General features: G+C 43.2%; 1 protein-coding gene across 1 annotated transcript; it reads right to left on the bottom strand.

Moving 5' to 3' along the window:
- Window positions 1-10,623: 10,623 nt before the first annotated feature.
- Window positions 10,624-11,198, bottom strand: ASCL4 (achaete-scute family bHLH transcription factor 4). The gene has a single exon (XM_056482407.1). It carries the CDS (start codon window positions 11,196-11,198, stop codon window positions 10,632-10,634), a length of 567 nt encoding a protein of 188 aa, XP_056338382.1. The 3' UTR covers window positions 10,624-10,631.
- Window positions 11,199-17,499: the final 6,301 nt, after the last annotated feature.

Raw genomic sequence — 17,499 nt, 5'->3', positions numbered from 1 at the left:
CACACCTCATGGGTTGGGAGCCTGGTGTGTGAAGTTTATCACCTGGTGTCACTGTGTCACCATCCCAGCTCTCCTGGGATGTCTCTTCCCTCTGCTCTGATTTCCCTCTCCCTGCTTTAACGCAGCTCTGCACACACTGCGTCCTCCTACGCTGGTGGTCCCAGGCTGGTGTTCTGGCCCAGGAGGAACAAGTGATCTCTGACACATCTCTGGCACAGGCACCCCCACTCTCCTCTGCTCTCCTTTGTTCCTCAAACATAAACACACTAAACTGGCCTCTTCTCTTCTCCCTCCACTGCCCCAGCCTTCAAAGCGATCAGGCAGAGCCATATCCCTCCTGCAGCGTGTGCCAGCACGCTCCCTGCTTGCAGAAAAGCTTCAGTGAAGCAGCAGGACCTGCCTGTATCTGGCATTTGCTTTGCTCTCTTGAGCCCTGTCCCAGCCTGAATAGTTGTGATCACCAGTGCTTCTGGTTTTCTGTCTGGAAAGGTGGCAGTGGGAGGTGTCCAGTGGGAAAGCAGGAGCTCTGCAGTCCCTGGCCAGGGAGACACTGGGTAAAGGAGCTTTGTCCCCTGCATCATGGGAAGAGGAAGAGGATGATAACCTCCTGGCATTCACAAACACTAATAATGATGTGGTTTCTGATGGGGTTTTTGTTCGCAATATATATCAGGAGGGTGGGGGTCATGCTGAGTGACGTGTGAGGTGGGAGAGCAGAAGGTACAGAAATTCCTCTGGTCTCCCATGGCAGATGTGCAGCTTGGTCTCCTCAGGCAAACCATCCCCTGCCTGAGCTGCTGCTGCTGGCTTTCATAGCACTGAGCACATCCCCATCTTGCTGCACCCTTGTTCCCAAACCCCAGGAGACTGCTTTGGGTCATGTTGTATATATAAATTCAGAAACCAAAATAATCACTAGTCTTAATTGTAGAGATTATGACCAGGAAAGGGAAATGGAATCATCTGCCAGCACTTAATTTAACATTTACTAGCTTAGTAAAGGACACGCAGGGGCTGGGCTGCCCTCACATGCTGAGGTGTCTGAGTCAGCCTTGTATTAGAGCCTATTCCAAGAAATCACCTGGTTACCCAGTTCTCAGCTCTTAGGAACTGTTACCTGTTTGTGCTTTTAATTTTAAAAAACAAACAAACAAACCAAAACCCTAGTTGTTCTATTTTTGCCTAATGCTTGCTATTGTGGTGCTTCAAGTTTGTGTCATTCACAGACAAATTATCAGCCTTTAAAACCATAGGTAGGCTAATGAGTTCCTCCACTGTTTCCCTGCCAAATGTTTAACCACTTCTTGGATGAGGACTAAAAAGGTGTCATCTTGGGTTCAGTGTTAGTGAGTGCCTAAATTCCTCTGTGCCTATGTGAAATGCTGAACGTGCCACTTTGCTTTGGCCATCTGTGTGTGCTGATGGACAGAAGCTGAGAGAGCATCAGGTTGCTCTCTCAGGGTGGACCAAGGAAAGGGACAGTGCTAGATGGAAGCTTTCAGTCAGGAAGGATTCAGCAATGGATGTCAGTATGTGAGGTTTCATTTCACTTTCCTTCACGCTGAACAGTCCTACCTGAAGAACCTCGAAAATCTAAAGATCAAATTAAAATGCTGCAGGTCAGGGAAGAAAACATTTAAGGAAGTCCTTTGGTTTCAAAATAAACCCTTATAGGTCAACCAGAAATTATTTTGTTCTTCAGCTACTCGTGTTTGCCATGGGAACAAGCCCTTAGTGTTGTGCCATAAGAAGTGAAGAGCCCCCAGCCCTGAGCCAGTGCCAGAGTCCATCTCCCCAGGACCCAGAGCCTCTCATGGCACCACTGGGAATGAAAGGCTGGATTCACTTTGGTTTGTGTTCAACCCACCTTTCACAGCAGCTGGTGGACCTATCTCCCCCCTCCCCATCTCTGGTGACTCAGCCAAAGAATTTTAATCTCCGTGGCCTGTCTATAGTTGTAAAATGTAATACCAATGGAGTTGGGCTTTTTTATCCTGAAGCCATGAAACTGTTGTCAGAAGAAATTGATACACACTAGTGAGGGGAACAAAGTGCTGCTGGGGAGGATTTGGCTCAAGCCAGCACTTCAAATGGAAATTTCCCTGTTTGAAGTGGATACATCCTTCATCCCTACACCTTTCGTTTCTGCGCCGGGGGAGCCAGGGCTCGGAGGGTCTGATCACGGGAGGGTCGGCTCCTGCTCTGGCTCTGGTCCACAGGAGGCTCCCATCACCTGGCTGTGGGTGTCCACACTGCCCACAGGACCTGCAGGAATGGTTTTGGGGTGAAGGGGCTCCTGCAGCCCAGCTTGGGAAGCACCTCAGCACTGCCCTGCTGCCCCAGGGCTGCAAGCCGGGAGCTCTCCATGCCTGACCAGCTCTGGCATGGGGCTCTGTCCATGTAAACACTGAGCCTGTCCCAGGCACACAGATCAAACCACAGGGTCTTCCCCTTCCTTCAAACGCATCTGAAGCCTAAAGGAAACAGATCAAACACGTAAATTTGAACCGAGATTAATTATACATTTGCAACTGGAGGGGAAGGAAAAAAAAGCCATTAATGTTTGATCTGCATTAACTGTGCCTGTGGGGGTGTTTCTTTGTCTTTGCATGTGATGATACTCCATGAGATACCGGGTCTGGTTCCACCAGATCTCAGGAAAAGCCTCAGAGGCTTCAGGAGACTGCAAATGTGTTTCAGCAGGAGGCAGAAAGGAGAAGGGAAGTGTCGGCACCGCCTCTCGGAGCACTGGAGGAGCCTTTGTTGCGTGGCTGGAGGCTACTTCTCAGCTCCCTGATTTCAAACAAGTGTAATTATCAGTTGGATAGGGTTCAGGACACCGAGGGAGCAGCCAGATCTTTCATGAGGAGGTGAGTTTATCCCACTGAGTCTAGGATAAAAAAAATCAGGAAAGAGGGATATAATTTAACCATGTAAGTGTTGTCTTACACCCATAATGTACCAGATGGAATATACTCCTCTCTGATAGCCTGGTTTATACACCCTTTCCCTTTGGAGCATTTGTGTTGTAATATTTTTATATAAAACCTGGATGAAATGAAAAAGCACTTGAAATTTCTCTATAAAACCTATTCTCCCAAGAGCTCCATCCCAATGAGTCTCATTAAAAATTAGGTCCTGATCTTCCAAGAATCTCAACAATTCTTCAAACCTTTTGAACATTTTTTACTCTGCCCTAACAACTGCCTTTTATAAAACCTCTCCAAGTATATTTTAAGTCTAATGAACTTCCATTCACATATTACATGCTGTGGAAGCCTTAAGCCTTCAGATCTGTCAAGTCACTTTTCTAATTGCTACAGTGAAGTCACTGTCAATATTTGAGCATATACTTGTGAACTTGTTCTCAGTATTAAAAGTTAGAGCTAGGTGAAAAGAGGAAATGCTTGCAGAAAACAAAAATAAACCTAAACTGATCTGTTCTGTGGACATGGCTTAATACAAATACATTTTTAACATTATTTCTAATTATATTCTTCCAAACTGAAAACAGCCTCATTTACAGATTGACAGAATAAATTTTTTCTTACCTGCAAAACTTAACTTCAGGTATAAAACACAACACATCATCCTGATGGTTCCTGATGGTTGCTGCTGCCATTGTCACACCTGAGTCACAAGGTTATACCAGATGACCCCTGCCCTCCAGACCCTGGTGCCTGCTCTCATAGGTGCTCTGTGGTGTTTACCCAACACATATCTCTGTCTTCATTGCTACACTCTTACTTTTTCTCTTCTAATCAAGAACCTTATAGGAAACTCACCAATGGCTTTCTCAGAGGGTCTCTTCTTACCCCTGCTTCAGCCATGGAAGACCTGGCCAGAGACTCCACTAGACTTCCTTCTTGGGAAAAAAGTAATCTTGAGACAGTAAATGTGCTTAAATGTCCTTAAGACAGTGACCTCAGTGAAATTCAAAGTTTGCAGAAACTAACCAATGCTCCAAGAGTTTTGTCAGCTGCAAAAGTAAATTTTAAAATGTTTAAATGCAGCGTGTTTTTCAATCAAAGAGCCAGCTAATTTCATTCACCTCTAAAGGCACTGACCACTCATATTACAGAGCAATTCAGCTGTTTCATGGTGGTGGCATTGCTGCTGTTTTTTCTTTTCAAAGCAAGCTCCCCCAATACATGCAGCTCCAACTCAGCACCCACGTGAAACTTGCTTTTAGTAAAAACCAAACCAGCTGGTAACTGAACAAGCTCCTCAGATAGGATAAGATAAACAACACTTAATAACCTTATGCTTTATGGGCTTGTTAATGTAAATGGAAATTTTAAAGCTTTCATAGTGCTGCAAAATGCAAAGCTGTGGAGCACGCTGCACATAAACAGAGGCAAATTCCTTGCATTTGTACTGCCTGTCATGCTGACAGCTTTGATCTGTCCTAGCAGGGCCCTTGGGATCTGCACCACTGCTTGCAATGGGGCATTGCCCCTGCAAACCAGGGCTGCAGCATCACCCAGCTGTGTTGGGAGCAGACTGCTGGGGTTGGGGGGCTGAGGGAGGCAAGAGTGGACCAGGGCAGGGCTTTTCATGGCTTTTTGCCTGGCTTCAGCAGTGGTCTGCACTAGTCAGCACTGGAATGCTCATGGCAAGGAGATGCCAGTGGCATCATTGTCCTGACAGCCTGGTAGAGAGATTTATTTGTATCTGCCACCCTCACTGTGAATAGAATAGAATAGAATAGAATAGAATAGAATAGAATAGAATAGAATAGAATAGAATAGAATAGAATAGAATAGAATAGAATAGAATAGAATAGAATAGAATAGAATAGAATAGAATAGAATAGAATAGAATAGAATAGAATAGCTGCAGCTGCCAGCTCTGCAATGCCAGAGCTGGGTAACTTGCAAGGGCAGGTTTATCTGCAAGCACAGGGGCCCTGGGTGCTTCCACTCACACAGGGGACAAGAAACCCAAGCAACCAGCTCCTGGTAAAGCATTACAGGGGTAGTCTGCTGATGCTTTCCAGTGGGGCAGGATCTACTGGCGTTCCCAGCACAGAGGCAAGAGGCAGAAACAGAGGCAAAGCTCAGTGCTGAAGTAATCTGGGTTTAACACTTGGCTCCTGAAAGCAAGTGGGCTGAGCACTGTAATCTTCTCCTTGCTCCCCAGATAGAGCACAGCCTGCTCACAACTGCTCAACACTTTGATAAAAAATATACTTGAAGGTATTTTGCAATGATGAACAAGAAAAGGTGAACAAGAAGTGATAGTAGGTAAATAAATGTGCTGCAGGAAAATATTTTAAATCAGAAGGGGGGTGGGGTTGGTTTGGTTTTTTTCCCAGAATTAATCCTCCCAAAGATGCCACATCTGATTTGTTCCTGTTTCCCTTGTTTCAGCCATGCAGCTGATATGGTATCAGTGTGCTGCACCTCAAAACCACTTTCTTTTATCCCTCCCTTCTTCCATGCTTCCTCCTTTTCCCATGCACAAACACCACACCACACACACCACACCACACCACACCACACCACACCACACCACACCACACCACACCACACCACACCACACCACACACTCCTCTGTTTGTACCTCTGGCTTATTTCATTTATGCATTATACAGTTTATTATCAGTTCCATTTGAGAAGCCCCATGTGCTTTAAAGCCTCTGGGTGTGAGATGCACACATCACCTCTGTATGAGTGATCCCTTGGGATCCTGGAATTTCTTCAGTGCTTTTTACATTTAAAAAGCTACATCAAGAGAGCAGCCTCGTGTAGCAAAATGCTGCAGTAAAGCACATACATGAAAAGATGTGAAAATTCCATTTATTTCTAACTACTTGTTCTCTTTGTGATCTCAGTGCAGATGGAAGAGATTGGTTAGGATTCAGTGCTGACATCTTACAGCCCTGGAACACAAAAACCTGCTATGTATGCCCAGAACCACACCACATCAAACCAAAATCATGGGGACAAGCAAGCTGCTTTGTGAGCAGCATAGTAAATGCAGCTTGGCTCAGCTTTGTGCTATACAAGCTCCAAGGCTTCACTGCCCACTACCTTCCTCACATTTTCAACTTTTCAGCCTCCCACTGACCATTCATGTAGCTTTCCCCTCCCCCACCAAAAAAAACCCCAACAAACCTTCAAAATACTTATTTTTTCTAACTAGCCCCAGTGGAACAGGCCAGGGGTGACACAAAGCATGTGTGCCTGCTCACAGCTGGCTGGTGCCCATGGGGTGGCTGACCAGTGTTTGCTTTTCCCTCTGTAAGGACTCTGCATTGGCACATTTTTCTACTCTGGTGCCACCAGTGCCCATGGACCAGGTAGGAATGTCATGTCTTTGACACCTCTATCTCCAGCTGTATCAGAAGTGAGCGGAGAGGTCTTCAAAATTTTCAAGGGGGTCTTCACTCCTCTAACTTGTTCTCTCAGGAAAGGAGACTTGAAGAACTTTTCCACTGCTCTGGTAGTGGATATAGTCACAATAAGGTAGAAAAGAATTGTGTAAGAGTCATGTGGGAAATACATGAGTGAGCATTCACAGTGGATTTTTACTTACAAGCACACCTCCAGGCTGATGGAGTGTCGTTGGATACTGCTGGGAACCAGGGAAAAAGCAGCCTTGAAGCCTTGGGTTTCTTAGACTGCTCAAGGAGAAGAAATTATAACAATGATTAAACACCTGTGAGAGATGTGTTGTTTTGCAGAAGGCATGTTTTCAAAGAAGTGTTGCCTTCTTGGACCAATTGTTTTGCACGAACTACCCTAAATATATATTTGTGTAGTGCTTCTTTAAATAAAACTCTCTCTTTTGCTTCTCCATTACACAAAAAACTATGTTGCATCATCCTTTTCACTGCTCTCCTATAGCCTCAAATGCAACAGATGGAGAATGGTGTTCATCTTGCACTTTCAGAGCTTCAAGATGTGTAGCAGGACAGCCTCATGGAAAATCTGAGTGCAGCTGCAGTCTTGCCATTTTACTGATTTTGCCTACAACAAAATTATTTCTACCCTGTAGCCATCTCTCTGTATTCTGAAGATTGCTAGTGAGGAGTACCTGCTGAAGTTATATTTGCTTAGACTATTTTGGAGAGGCTTACTAAAATCTTACTCAGCTAATGCACTTACCTCAGTTTACTTTAGCAGGGCTCTCCTGTTGATACCTCTTCAGAGTCTCTCTTCCAAATGTTTTGGATCTTGTTTTGCCTCCTGCCTAAGTATGCTGGAGACAAATGTTTTCAAGGATACTCTGTGTGTGTGTGTGTGTGTGTGGACATTCCCTGCCCATTTATTCCAGCGAGATAAGTTGGCCCTGATTGCTTTACTGTCTCAACATGACTTTTCTATGCTGCCTTCTGGTTTTCTTTGGCCACATTATTGACTCTGGGTAATATAACATGAAAGGATTGTGGATGGGCTTTTACAAACAAATCAGCTAAATAGCTATTAGAGGATTAACAGCAATACCATGGCCGGGATAACGCATCTTTAAAATGCTGATATTATCAAGAAGCAAATGGATTTGTAATTTAATAGCAGTAAAGGGAAGACTTCAGATGTCTGTTTTTTCAAGATTTGATAGAAAGATTAAAGTGTCTGCTTTTGGTGTGCAAGAGTTGGATAAAGCTGTAATATGGTTACCTACAGATAGCAGCACTCACCTTTCTTGTAAATAGTAATTGTCCCAAGTGGAGAGAATTCCTCTGGTCAACACTTTTATTAAAACTTTAATTTTCATGGTGACAAGTTGGATCATTGTCTGCTTTAAAAGTCTGGTAATGATACACTTCAGAAGCTTAGAAAAAAACCCTTTGTCTAGACAGAAACAGCTTAATAAAGCTTTTGAAATATGGCATTCACTTTAAACCTTTGCTGATGCCTGGACAAAAGCACCAATCGATTTTTAGGAAATCTTGTTTTCTACTTGCTTGTGCTAAAATTGTGCAAGATGTTTGCATAACAACAGGAGCTGTGAGAAATAAAAATGTACAACTTTCCTCAAGAGAGGGAATCTCTGGCAGATTTTTTCCACAGAAAGAATTTCCTTTTCATCCAGAAATTATTTTTTAAATATAAAATTAAATTAAAATACATGTGCCATTCTGGTTTTTGCATCTTCAGCACTGAGGTTGGATTGGGAGGTATTTTAAGGACATCTCCAGAGCTGTTAAAGATGCATAGTCTAAAATAAAGTAGCTAGACAGCCTAAAGTAGTGATGGCCAAGCACAGGCCCAGGGTGGGGTAATTTCCATTCCATTAGATGGCAACACTGAGGAACATTCCACCTGAGAGATGAAAAGGGGCAGTCTCAGCCTAGTCCCCTTCTCCAGCCAGCTGCTCATGGAGAAGGTGGCACAGTGCACGTCTCCATGGGGTTTGGGAAGCAAAGACTGAGGCTCCTGGATATTTATCTGTCAGGGTCAGACCTCTGTGACAGCAATCTGACCTAAAAATTAATCTGTGGCCTTATCTGAAGTGTCCTGCCCATAAAGTAATGGTCACTCTGGCAATTTTTGGTTTTAATGGTTTGGTTTGGTTTGGCTATTTATTGTCATTATACCATGAAGATGCTTTTCATCTTCAGAGTGCTTTCCAAAGAAGTATGGATCACAGAATTTGCCTCTGGTACTCTGAGGGAGTGTATGTTTTTTACAGATAACAAAGATTTAGTCTCTGCTTTGAGGGAGAAATAGAGTTCAGGCTTATTCACAGAATTGCTGGCATCAATACCACATTTCCAGAAATCTGAAAACCGAGTCAAAGGAAGAGACAGGTGGAACTTCTTGCCAGAGAAACACAAGGGAAGAAGAAAAGCCAAGAAACAATGGAACCCAATCAGACATTTGGACCTCTACCTTGTTGCCCTCTTCTTTTTTGGGTAAGAAATACAAACATTGCACAGCCAGAAATGAGCGCATTGCCTCTGGACCTGAGCTGTCCAGGTAACTAAACCTCAGTTCTTGAGTCTGGCAAACAGCCTCTGCAAAAGTAACAGCCCTCAGGGAAACAAAATAGTCGTTGGAAAATGGAGCTGGCTCCCATGTAAAGGGTAAAGAATAACACCTGTGACTGCCATGGACACAGGAGCTAAAAGTGAATAAATGTTGAGAACAGTCTTCTAGAAAGCAGAGTACTTTTATACCAAATAATTTTTATTAGATGCCAAAACCACAAACCTGATCCTTACCTAAATTTTAAAATCTAGATTAAAAATTCAGTTTTATAGGTGGCAGCTTTCCATTTTCTCTATTTTTTTTTTCCCTGCAACCAGAGCTGTCCTGTTTGTTATTGATTAAAAGAGAAAAAGACACAGGCAGAATCAGCCACATTTTTTATTTAAAGGAAATTTATGGACACATTTTGAGGTATTTGATCAGTGGCTGTTCTTATTTATACATGAGTATTTTTTCAGGTGTTCAGTCAACATGACAGGAAAGAAAGAAAAAAAGATACAAAACAATTTCATCAACACAAGGCCAAAAAAGCAAATGTTTGAAAAGTATGGGGAAAGTGGATGGGTAAGAAGTTTACCCCATATTCAGAATGGGATTTAAGCCTTGGAGAAAGGCAGATTTTTAAACAAATTGGAGAGAAATTCTCATTTTAAGTAGATGCAATCCAAATTAAAAGTATTCCACAGATTTTGAGGTTAATTTTAAAAGCTGTGTCCTTTGAAAAAGTAATACAATATTCTAAACAAAAGGAGAAATACCTACATTTTCATGCAGATGTAAACCAATATATTTGACGTTTTCCTTTTTGTACACACCAGTGTCTAACCATTACACATTATATTTCTAAGCATATCATTTATGACCTGCCAAAGACACAATCAAGACTATTTCATCCATGAACTCAGATTTCAGAAAAGTAGGAAAAAGGCTTTAATTTTGTCAGTTTCTTGAGTGAAGCTTTGCTTTTGAAGGTGCAGTTTTACAGAATATTGTTTCCCTCTTCCTAGCACTGACTGAAATGAGTGTCCAGCTGCATTTTCCTGAAAATTATCCTTAGAATAATCACCAAATAGCCAGTATCCAGAGTGTGAGCTGTTTCTTTTACTTCAGAAAATGCTTTAAAAGAAATTAATTTCCAAATGTAGCCTTGTTTTATTTGAAAAATTGTTGTTTCATAAATAGAAGTATTTCTGTGAGTTTTCTGAAATATTCAGGGAAAGATATTTTATCTAAATCTTACCTTCCCCAGTCCAAGTGTTTGCAGTGCAGTGCATCTCAGGTTAGCAGTCGGAAAAACAGATAGTAAAACTCACTGGACAGAGCAGGAGAAAGGGGAGGGGAATTTCCTGAAACGGATTTATCTGGTTTTACTGTCTTAAGTGAAAGGCAAAAGAAAATAGAACAGAATAAAAGACGAATAAAAAGTAGAATGCAAATGTTGCTCCGGTTTAACAGTCCAAAGGAAGCTTAGTAACACAACTGAAGAAACCTGAGAGATATGTTTGTTTACAAATCACGTTTAACTTTCACGCAGCAAACATCTAAAGTCCTTTGACAGATTGAAAACACCTTTTTTTTTCCCCCTATCCGTTTTTCCTTTCCCCGATATTAACTTTCATCTGTAGAGAATTCCCCGGGGTGGGAAATAGTTTTTCAGCCAGACTCGAAGGTTTCCGTGTCCGGAGAGCAGAGCTAGCTGCCCGTGTCCCCAAACTCACTGTACGGGGAGGATGCCGCGGAGGTTCTGGACTCTCCGTCGCTGTCGCACTCCCGCGGGGGAGCCGGGCTGGGCGCTCCCGGGATCTCCTCGGCACACAGCGCTTCCTCACCGCCAGAGCCCGAGGGATGGCGCTCCAGCAAGCGCTGCAGGTGTTTGATGTAGCTGATGGCAGCTCTCAGGGTCTCCACTTTGCTGAGGCGCTTGTCGGCGAATTCCTTGGGCAGGTGCTCCCGCAGGCGCGAGTAGCCCTCGTTGACGCAGCGCACCCGCTGCCTCTCCCTCTCGTTCCTTTTCCGAATGAAGGCAGGCTCCAGGGAACAGTCATAGATGCCCATGTAGCCAGGAAATGGGACGTAGGAGATGCGACCTGCGTGCCCACAACAGGCTGGCTCCCAGTAGGATGGGTCCAGGTGGAAGGGACCCCCGAAGGGCTCTCTCAGGGGTACCCCGCGGGGGTGCATGCGGCTGCCAGACAGGGACACAGCTCCTGGAAATGCAATCCTCTTCAATAGTTTATCATCGCCTTTAGTGCTGTCCATGCTGCTTTTCCTCCTCACCAGTGGGGTGCCAGTTCCTGAATTTGCCTTCCAATGTATTAATCCAACATTTGTATAGGTAGCCTGCCCCACAGGCTGCAGTTTCCTCCTGTGGTGTATAAAAACTCAGATCTCAAAGCAAGGCTAACAACTCATGAGGTCCACACTGTGCCTGGAAAGCCTTGTTGCTTTTATAGGTGTAGGATGCCAGTTAATGTACAGACAGGTTTTGAGGACCATCACTCCACAATTTAAACCCTTCTTTTCCTGTGATCTTCATATTTCAAAAGATAATAAGAGGGTTCCTGTGTACTCCTTTTCTCTCCACTTGAAATTATGACCATAAGAGTTAATGCCAAACATAAATAATCTTGCAGGCTCTAAACACTTCTCATGTATTGTAATCCATGATATCGTTTGATATAATTGTCTCCAAAAGATGGGTAATTTGCAAAGTTTACAGGGATCTTCAAAGTTTTGGCAGAACTCCTCACTTTCAGGAACCAAGGATCTTCTGTCATCTAAAAACTACCCAAAGGCTTTTCACAATGAAATCCAAAAGACAACTGCAAGCTTTGTTGTTTCGGCTGCTCTGGTCTAACTGAACCAGCTCACAAGCAGTTTGCAAAACTTCTATGGCATATCTGCAGCTTTCTGGGGAAGATGAGACATCTTCAAAGGAAAGAGTGCTCTCTTGTGGTTGCAAGTCTTGTCAGATCAAGAATGTACTACGTGCAAGAAAAAGAGGAAAACTGCCTTCTTTGCCCTTAGAGAGGTTTTATCAAGAAGCATGAGTTTCACAAATTGAACATGAGTGTTCTGGCATTTTCAAGCAGTTTTCAACGTTTTGTGTGTTTCTGCTCATTGTAGGAATGTTCTGGTGATTCCTATGAGAACTTGCCTCAGATAAACAAACACAAAGGTGATGCCCTAATAGCCCCACGTGTAGCTATTACCAGATGTTTACACAGATATTGGCTTACCTGATGGACCCTACACACTGCTTTAATGGGAAAGCTGAAAATCCCTCTTGACCCTGCCAGGTCTGTGCTGTGCCCTCCAGTTTGCCTGCAGTTTGCCAAAGCAAAGAGGTGGACAAAAGACAAGGACTTTTGGCACTATAAAATCCTGTGTCTTTCCTCTGAGATACCCTGCTGTGTTAGGACCTTCCTCTGCAGCAACCTGACGGTCTTTGACTTTTCCCATGTTGTTTAAGAGCTCTGTAGTTAAAGCTTTTACTGAAAACACATTTTCACAGTTAACTGACTCTCCCTTTTTGGCCATCATCAGTTTGGGGAACCGAATGTTTGGTCTGGGAGAGCTGTGGGAAGGGACAGACATGAAAAGGTACAGGTATATAGGCTCTATTAAAATTGTTCTTTTGCTCAAAGTGAAAGTTTCCACCCTGTTCAGTGTTTCATGTGAAACTGCCTCAGAAGTGTCAGTAACTGAAACAACATTCTCCACTCTGAAACACATCTATGCCTCTGCTGAGTTAGAAACTAGCAGCAATGATGTGAGCAGCATGCATTTTTGAGTCAGCCTTTGTGTCTCTGCTGGCCTATCCTGCAGCTTCAAAACACCAGTGGTAATCTTCAAAGTAGGATGAACGTACTCCAGACAGACATGAGTGAGAACAGTCTTGGACTCTGGCTTATGTCAGGGGTACAATCAGCACCAAAATGGCTCAAAAGCCTGAGTAAAAATTACTGGGGAATGCCCCATGGTATGTACAGCTCATTTCAGATGAAATAAGTGAGAGTCTTTCTGCCCCTTAAAAAATCTTTGGAAACAGTTGATCAGGATGGACTTTTCAATTTTACTTGCACTCTAAATACTGTTGTCCAGAAATGTTTTCAGAAATGAATGTTTAAAGGAAAATAGTTCCTTCACTGTAGGACTAGGCTAGGCCAGGACTTCTAGTTTTCTTAAAACAAAGAGGATGTTGACCACTAAGCAAATATCTGAAGCAGGCAAAGGCCATTTGACCTGTGTTACCATTAGATTTAAAACACTGCTCTCTGGCAGAATTCCTGTAAGGAAATGGAAGCATGCCTCTTGGGGGGCTCAGCTGCCAGATCATTTCACAGCTCTCCATGACCTTGCCAGCAGCCTGACCATAATCAAAAGGCAGGGTTATGTTTCAGTTCTGTCATGCAAATACACTGTGCCCTGCTACCAGACCTCTTTTCTATGTTTACTGTAAATGCAGGCCACCAGCACTTCCCAGAGTGTCAGAACTGCACCCGTGCTAAAGACATCTTCTGACAGAAAAATCCACGTGGCTAATCCTTTAGAGAAATGCATGAAGAAAGATGAGAGGTAAATGTTAATTGTTGACCTGAATTATTGAAGCTGATCTCATATCAAACAAACTCTGAAGTCTGAATTTGTTTGTGTGTAAGAGAAATGGGAAAATATGCCACAGACTTTTGATGAATGTGGTATCTTGTTGACAATCTAATGTCACTTGCTCAGAAAGGGATTTGCCCCTGGGCAGAGAGCCAGAGCAAGGCCAACACATCTTACACCCCACTGCAGGTCCTTGTTCAGAGCGTGAGCAGGATTAAAGCAATTTATCGTTCCTGTACTGACTTCTTCACAAAGTCTCAACGTGTCTGCACATGCAGAAAGTAAAGGCAGGCTGCTACAGTGAAAGTAGCAGCACTGGACCACCAAAGAAAAAGGCTAATACACGTTCTTTTCAATTTTAACAGTAGGTTGAGAGCACATGAATAATGTTCCTCTTTTAAGACAAGTCTTTGATCTTTTTTCTTATACTTTTTCTCCAATTAAGTCCTCTTCACACCTTTGTCTGCATGAAGCAGACTCCAGTATCTGCCAGTATCCAGAATAATGCAGTATCTGCCACACTGACACAAAGCATAAGGCCTGGTTTGCTCTTCAGGCAGTACAAATCAGGTGTTCACTGCTCTACAATGGCAGAGCTAATGCTCTTTACACACATATTGTATGTTTAGCTTTTGCTAAGGTTTTTGGGTTTTGGCTCCATTGTTGTTTTGTTTTGTTTTGTTTTGTTTGTAAATACAAAGTCTAAGCAGAGTGCTGGGAGATTCCTTACACACTCCATCATTTATGGTATTCAAACAGATTCTCTTCCTTTTCTTATACTTCACTATAAGCACCTAATTACCTAGCCAAAATTAATAGCAAATACTCTTGACATATTTAAAAATAAAACATTTAGGCATTTTCCTTCCAGATACAACTTAGTTGTGGTTTTAATTGCATATATCCTAACACAGTATCTATAGGTATGTAATTTTTGTACAAAAGAACCCTCAACATGTTCCCACTCCCACATGAACCATAACCATGAATAACACTACTGACATTACAGTTATTTGATTTACTTTGAATTATTCAAAGAAACAGTTCCTCCTTGACCTCGTGTCCCTCTTGTGTATGAAAAGAAAGTCATTGGTGGAAATATTGTAGTAGAAACACAAGAGTCAGCTGAACACATGCAAGTCCACTAACTTCCCAGTAACTAACAGAACAGAAGGTGTCCTAGCTGTTTTATCTGTGAACACATTCCTGAGAAGGAAGAAGAAAATACACTGGGAATTTAAGAAGCTCTCACAACACTGTCCATTTCTTATATTGAAACTCTCATAATATTGTGCATTTGTTATATATTACTGTGCTGTAATTATGCCAAATTCTAGTATCTATTATACATATCAGAGGTGGTCTAGGCTGCTGCAATTTATTAACAGATACAAATATATGTAATTAACAGATTCTCTTGTTAATCTCCTCTTGCTCTCACAGAATTATAGTAATAACTTTGCTCAAGACTGAGGTGCAGGAATACAGGATTGAGTAGGTTTCTGTCTGTCTTGTCCTGTTTTATCCTTAAGCATGGCTCATCTCTTTCCAACTCTCCACCTAGAAATGAAAGCTGCACATAGACTACCTAGGCTTCATGCTGTGACTATCACCAAAATACTGGCCTGCAAAGTGCTGGCAAGCCAATAAAAGGTGATGAGAAATTTGGATTTTTGATGGTAAACTGGCCTTTTGCATAATCCTCATTCCAGTGTTACTCTGCTTGGTGTGAGAAAGAACCCAAGGGCGGGTTTGCAATAGCAGAAGAGAACTAATTGTACCCAGAAGGGACTTTGGCTCACACTGCAGGGAAGGACTGAAGCATGTTTACTGCATCTCTTCCCCCTGTGGTTTCAGGGTCTCCCTTATCTTTCTATACGTCTCCAGGATCTGGAGACGACTTGAAAAATAGCTCAGCAATTTGTTCCTCACACAGCAAGTACTGCTATAAATGTCAATAAACCAGGCTTTCAGGAGACATAGTGCAGTTGTCTTATCAAAACACTTCACATATAATAAAAGTGTTTGGTATATAAAAAAATATCTTTCCTTGCAGAAGAAACAGTTCCCAAATGTGTTTTATCACAATACCTTGGGCATGCACATACATCTCTGTAGACAGAGATTAATTTTTCATTCAGTGACACCTCATATTATCACTGGCTTCCTTTGATACTTCTGCTTTAAACTGGTAGTTAAGATATCACTAGTTCAAGGGAGTAAAGTGACTACAAAAAAAGCTGGAATCTCAGAGGACTCATGCTTGACAGTAGGAAAAAATACTCTTATCTATGTATGACTACATCCAATCTGGCTCACAGGCTCAAAGTATCACTTTCAGCTCAGATAGTTCAACCAGCACAAAGATTTCATTGCCAGGGCACTTCTGCTGTAGAATTACAGTATCATAATTGGAATTAAGACAAGCTGGGGGCATGGGATAACCTAGCATTTCAGGACAGAACTGAGATGTCCTGAGTGTGACTGTGAAGTTTTAAGGACGAGAACTGAAAATGGAAAGTCTCCTGTCATCTCCTACTAGGGAATGCAGAGTGAAGAGAGTGAAGAGAGAGACTTTTGGGCTTGTAGTCATTCACTGTAGGTTCTAAGAAAGATGTGAAGTATTAGCATCAACATGATGATGTTGATATGTTGATATGTGGGACTACAGACACAAAAATGAAGCAGACCTAAAGCCCCCATCACAGGATTAGCAGTCTATAAAAACCTGAGGACTTGGTGAGCTCTTTTCTGACTTGCTGACATAATGTTTGTGGGCCAATTTGGATAGTCAGTTAGCCATGGTTAGGGCAAGCTTGGTGGAGGAGAGGTTGTGGGACATATGGTAAACTAAGTAAGGTTATTCTTTAGGTCATGAATGACAGAGACTTGGACTGACTGCCTAAATGTACTCCTTCAGATGTTAGATATTTAGACTAAACCCATTATGCAGGTCCCAGTTTCAGGCCATAGACACAGAAAGGCAGCTCCAAAGGAAATTCTCACACATCTTGGACATCTACTTCAGGATGGGATGAAGCACTCTCTGCAGCAAACTATTTGCCTCCTTCAGCTACAGACAGAGCTTGAAAAACGAGTGTATACATAGTGTTGAACTTTCTGACAAAGCCAAAGGAGGAGAATATGTTTGCAGAATGAGAAGAATAGATGGGTTTGTACTGAACTAAAACGACCTCTACATTTAGGCTCTTTAGACCATTGGAATGACCCTTACAGGTCCTACATTTAGGTTGTTTCGATGAAGAGAAAGCAGACAGAAAAATTTGAATTTCCTGCTGTGCAGACTGAGGGACGGCTCGTTTAACGAGGCATCTCTGAAGCGCGGGGCACAAACGCATGAGCGGAGTGCTCAGTGTTCGGTGTTCAGTATTCAGCGTTCGGTGTTCAGTGTTCACTGTTCGGTGTTCAGTGTTCTGTGTTCGGTGTTCACTGTTCGGTGTTCGGTGTTCAGTGTTCTGTGTTCAGCGTTCGGAGTTCGGCGTTCGGTGTTCGGCGTTCAGTATTCAGTGTTCGGTGTTCGGCGTTCAGTATTCAGTGTTCGGTGTTCGGTGTTCGGTGTTCAGCGTTCCGTGTTCGGTGTTCAGTGTTCGGTGTTCGGCGTTCAGTGCTCAGGACAGCCGCTCGGCCCGGCGCTGCGGGAGCGCGGCCATCCATCCATCCGAGCAGTGCACACCATGACTGCCCACGTGTCGCAGGCGAAGGCGAACCACAGAACCGCTCGCACACATCCCGAGATTCCTTAGCAATGCCACCTTGGCCAGAATTGCACGTATGATCAGCCACAATTGAGCGACCAGAAGGCAGCTGGGCACGTACGGGCTGACGGTACCTGAGACACAAAACGCAATGACAGCAGCTACGAGGGTGCAATGAGAACGCTGTGAGACAGCCGGGAATACGGGGTGGGAATGCCGAGTGAAAACCGGAGTAA

The sequence above is a fragment of the Oenanthe melanoleuca genome, chromosome 1A, assembly GCF_029582105.1.
Source record: "Oenanthe melanoleuca isolate GR-GAL-2019-014 chromosome 1A, OMel1.0, whole genome shotgun sequence".
Classification (NCBI taxonomy): Eukaryota; Metazoa; Chordata; class Aves; order Passeriformes; family Muscicapidae; genus Oenanthe; species Oenanthe melanoleuca.
This window is presented reverse-complemented; position numbering and strand designations above follow the sequence as displayed.

Bases quoted from the DNA above. Each gene is read 5' to 3' on its own strand.
- ASCL4 (XM_056482407.1), bottom strand. From the start codon at position 11,198: ATGGACAGCACTAAAGGCGATGATAAACTATTGAAGAGGATTGCATTT.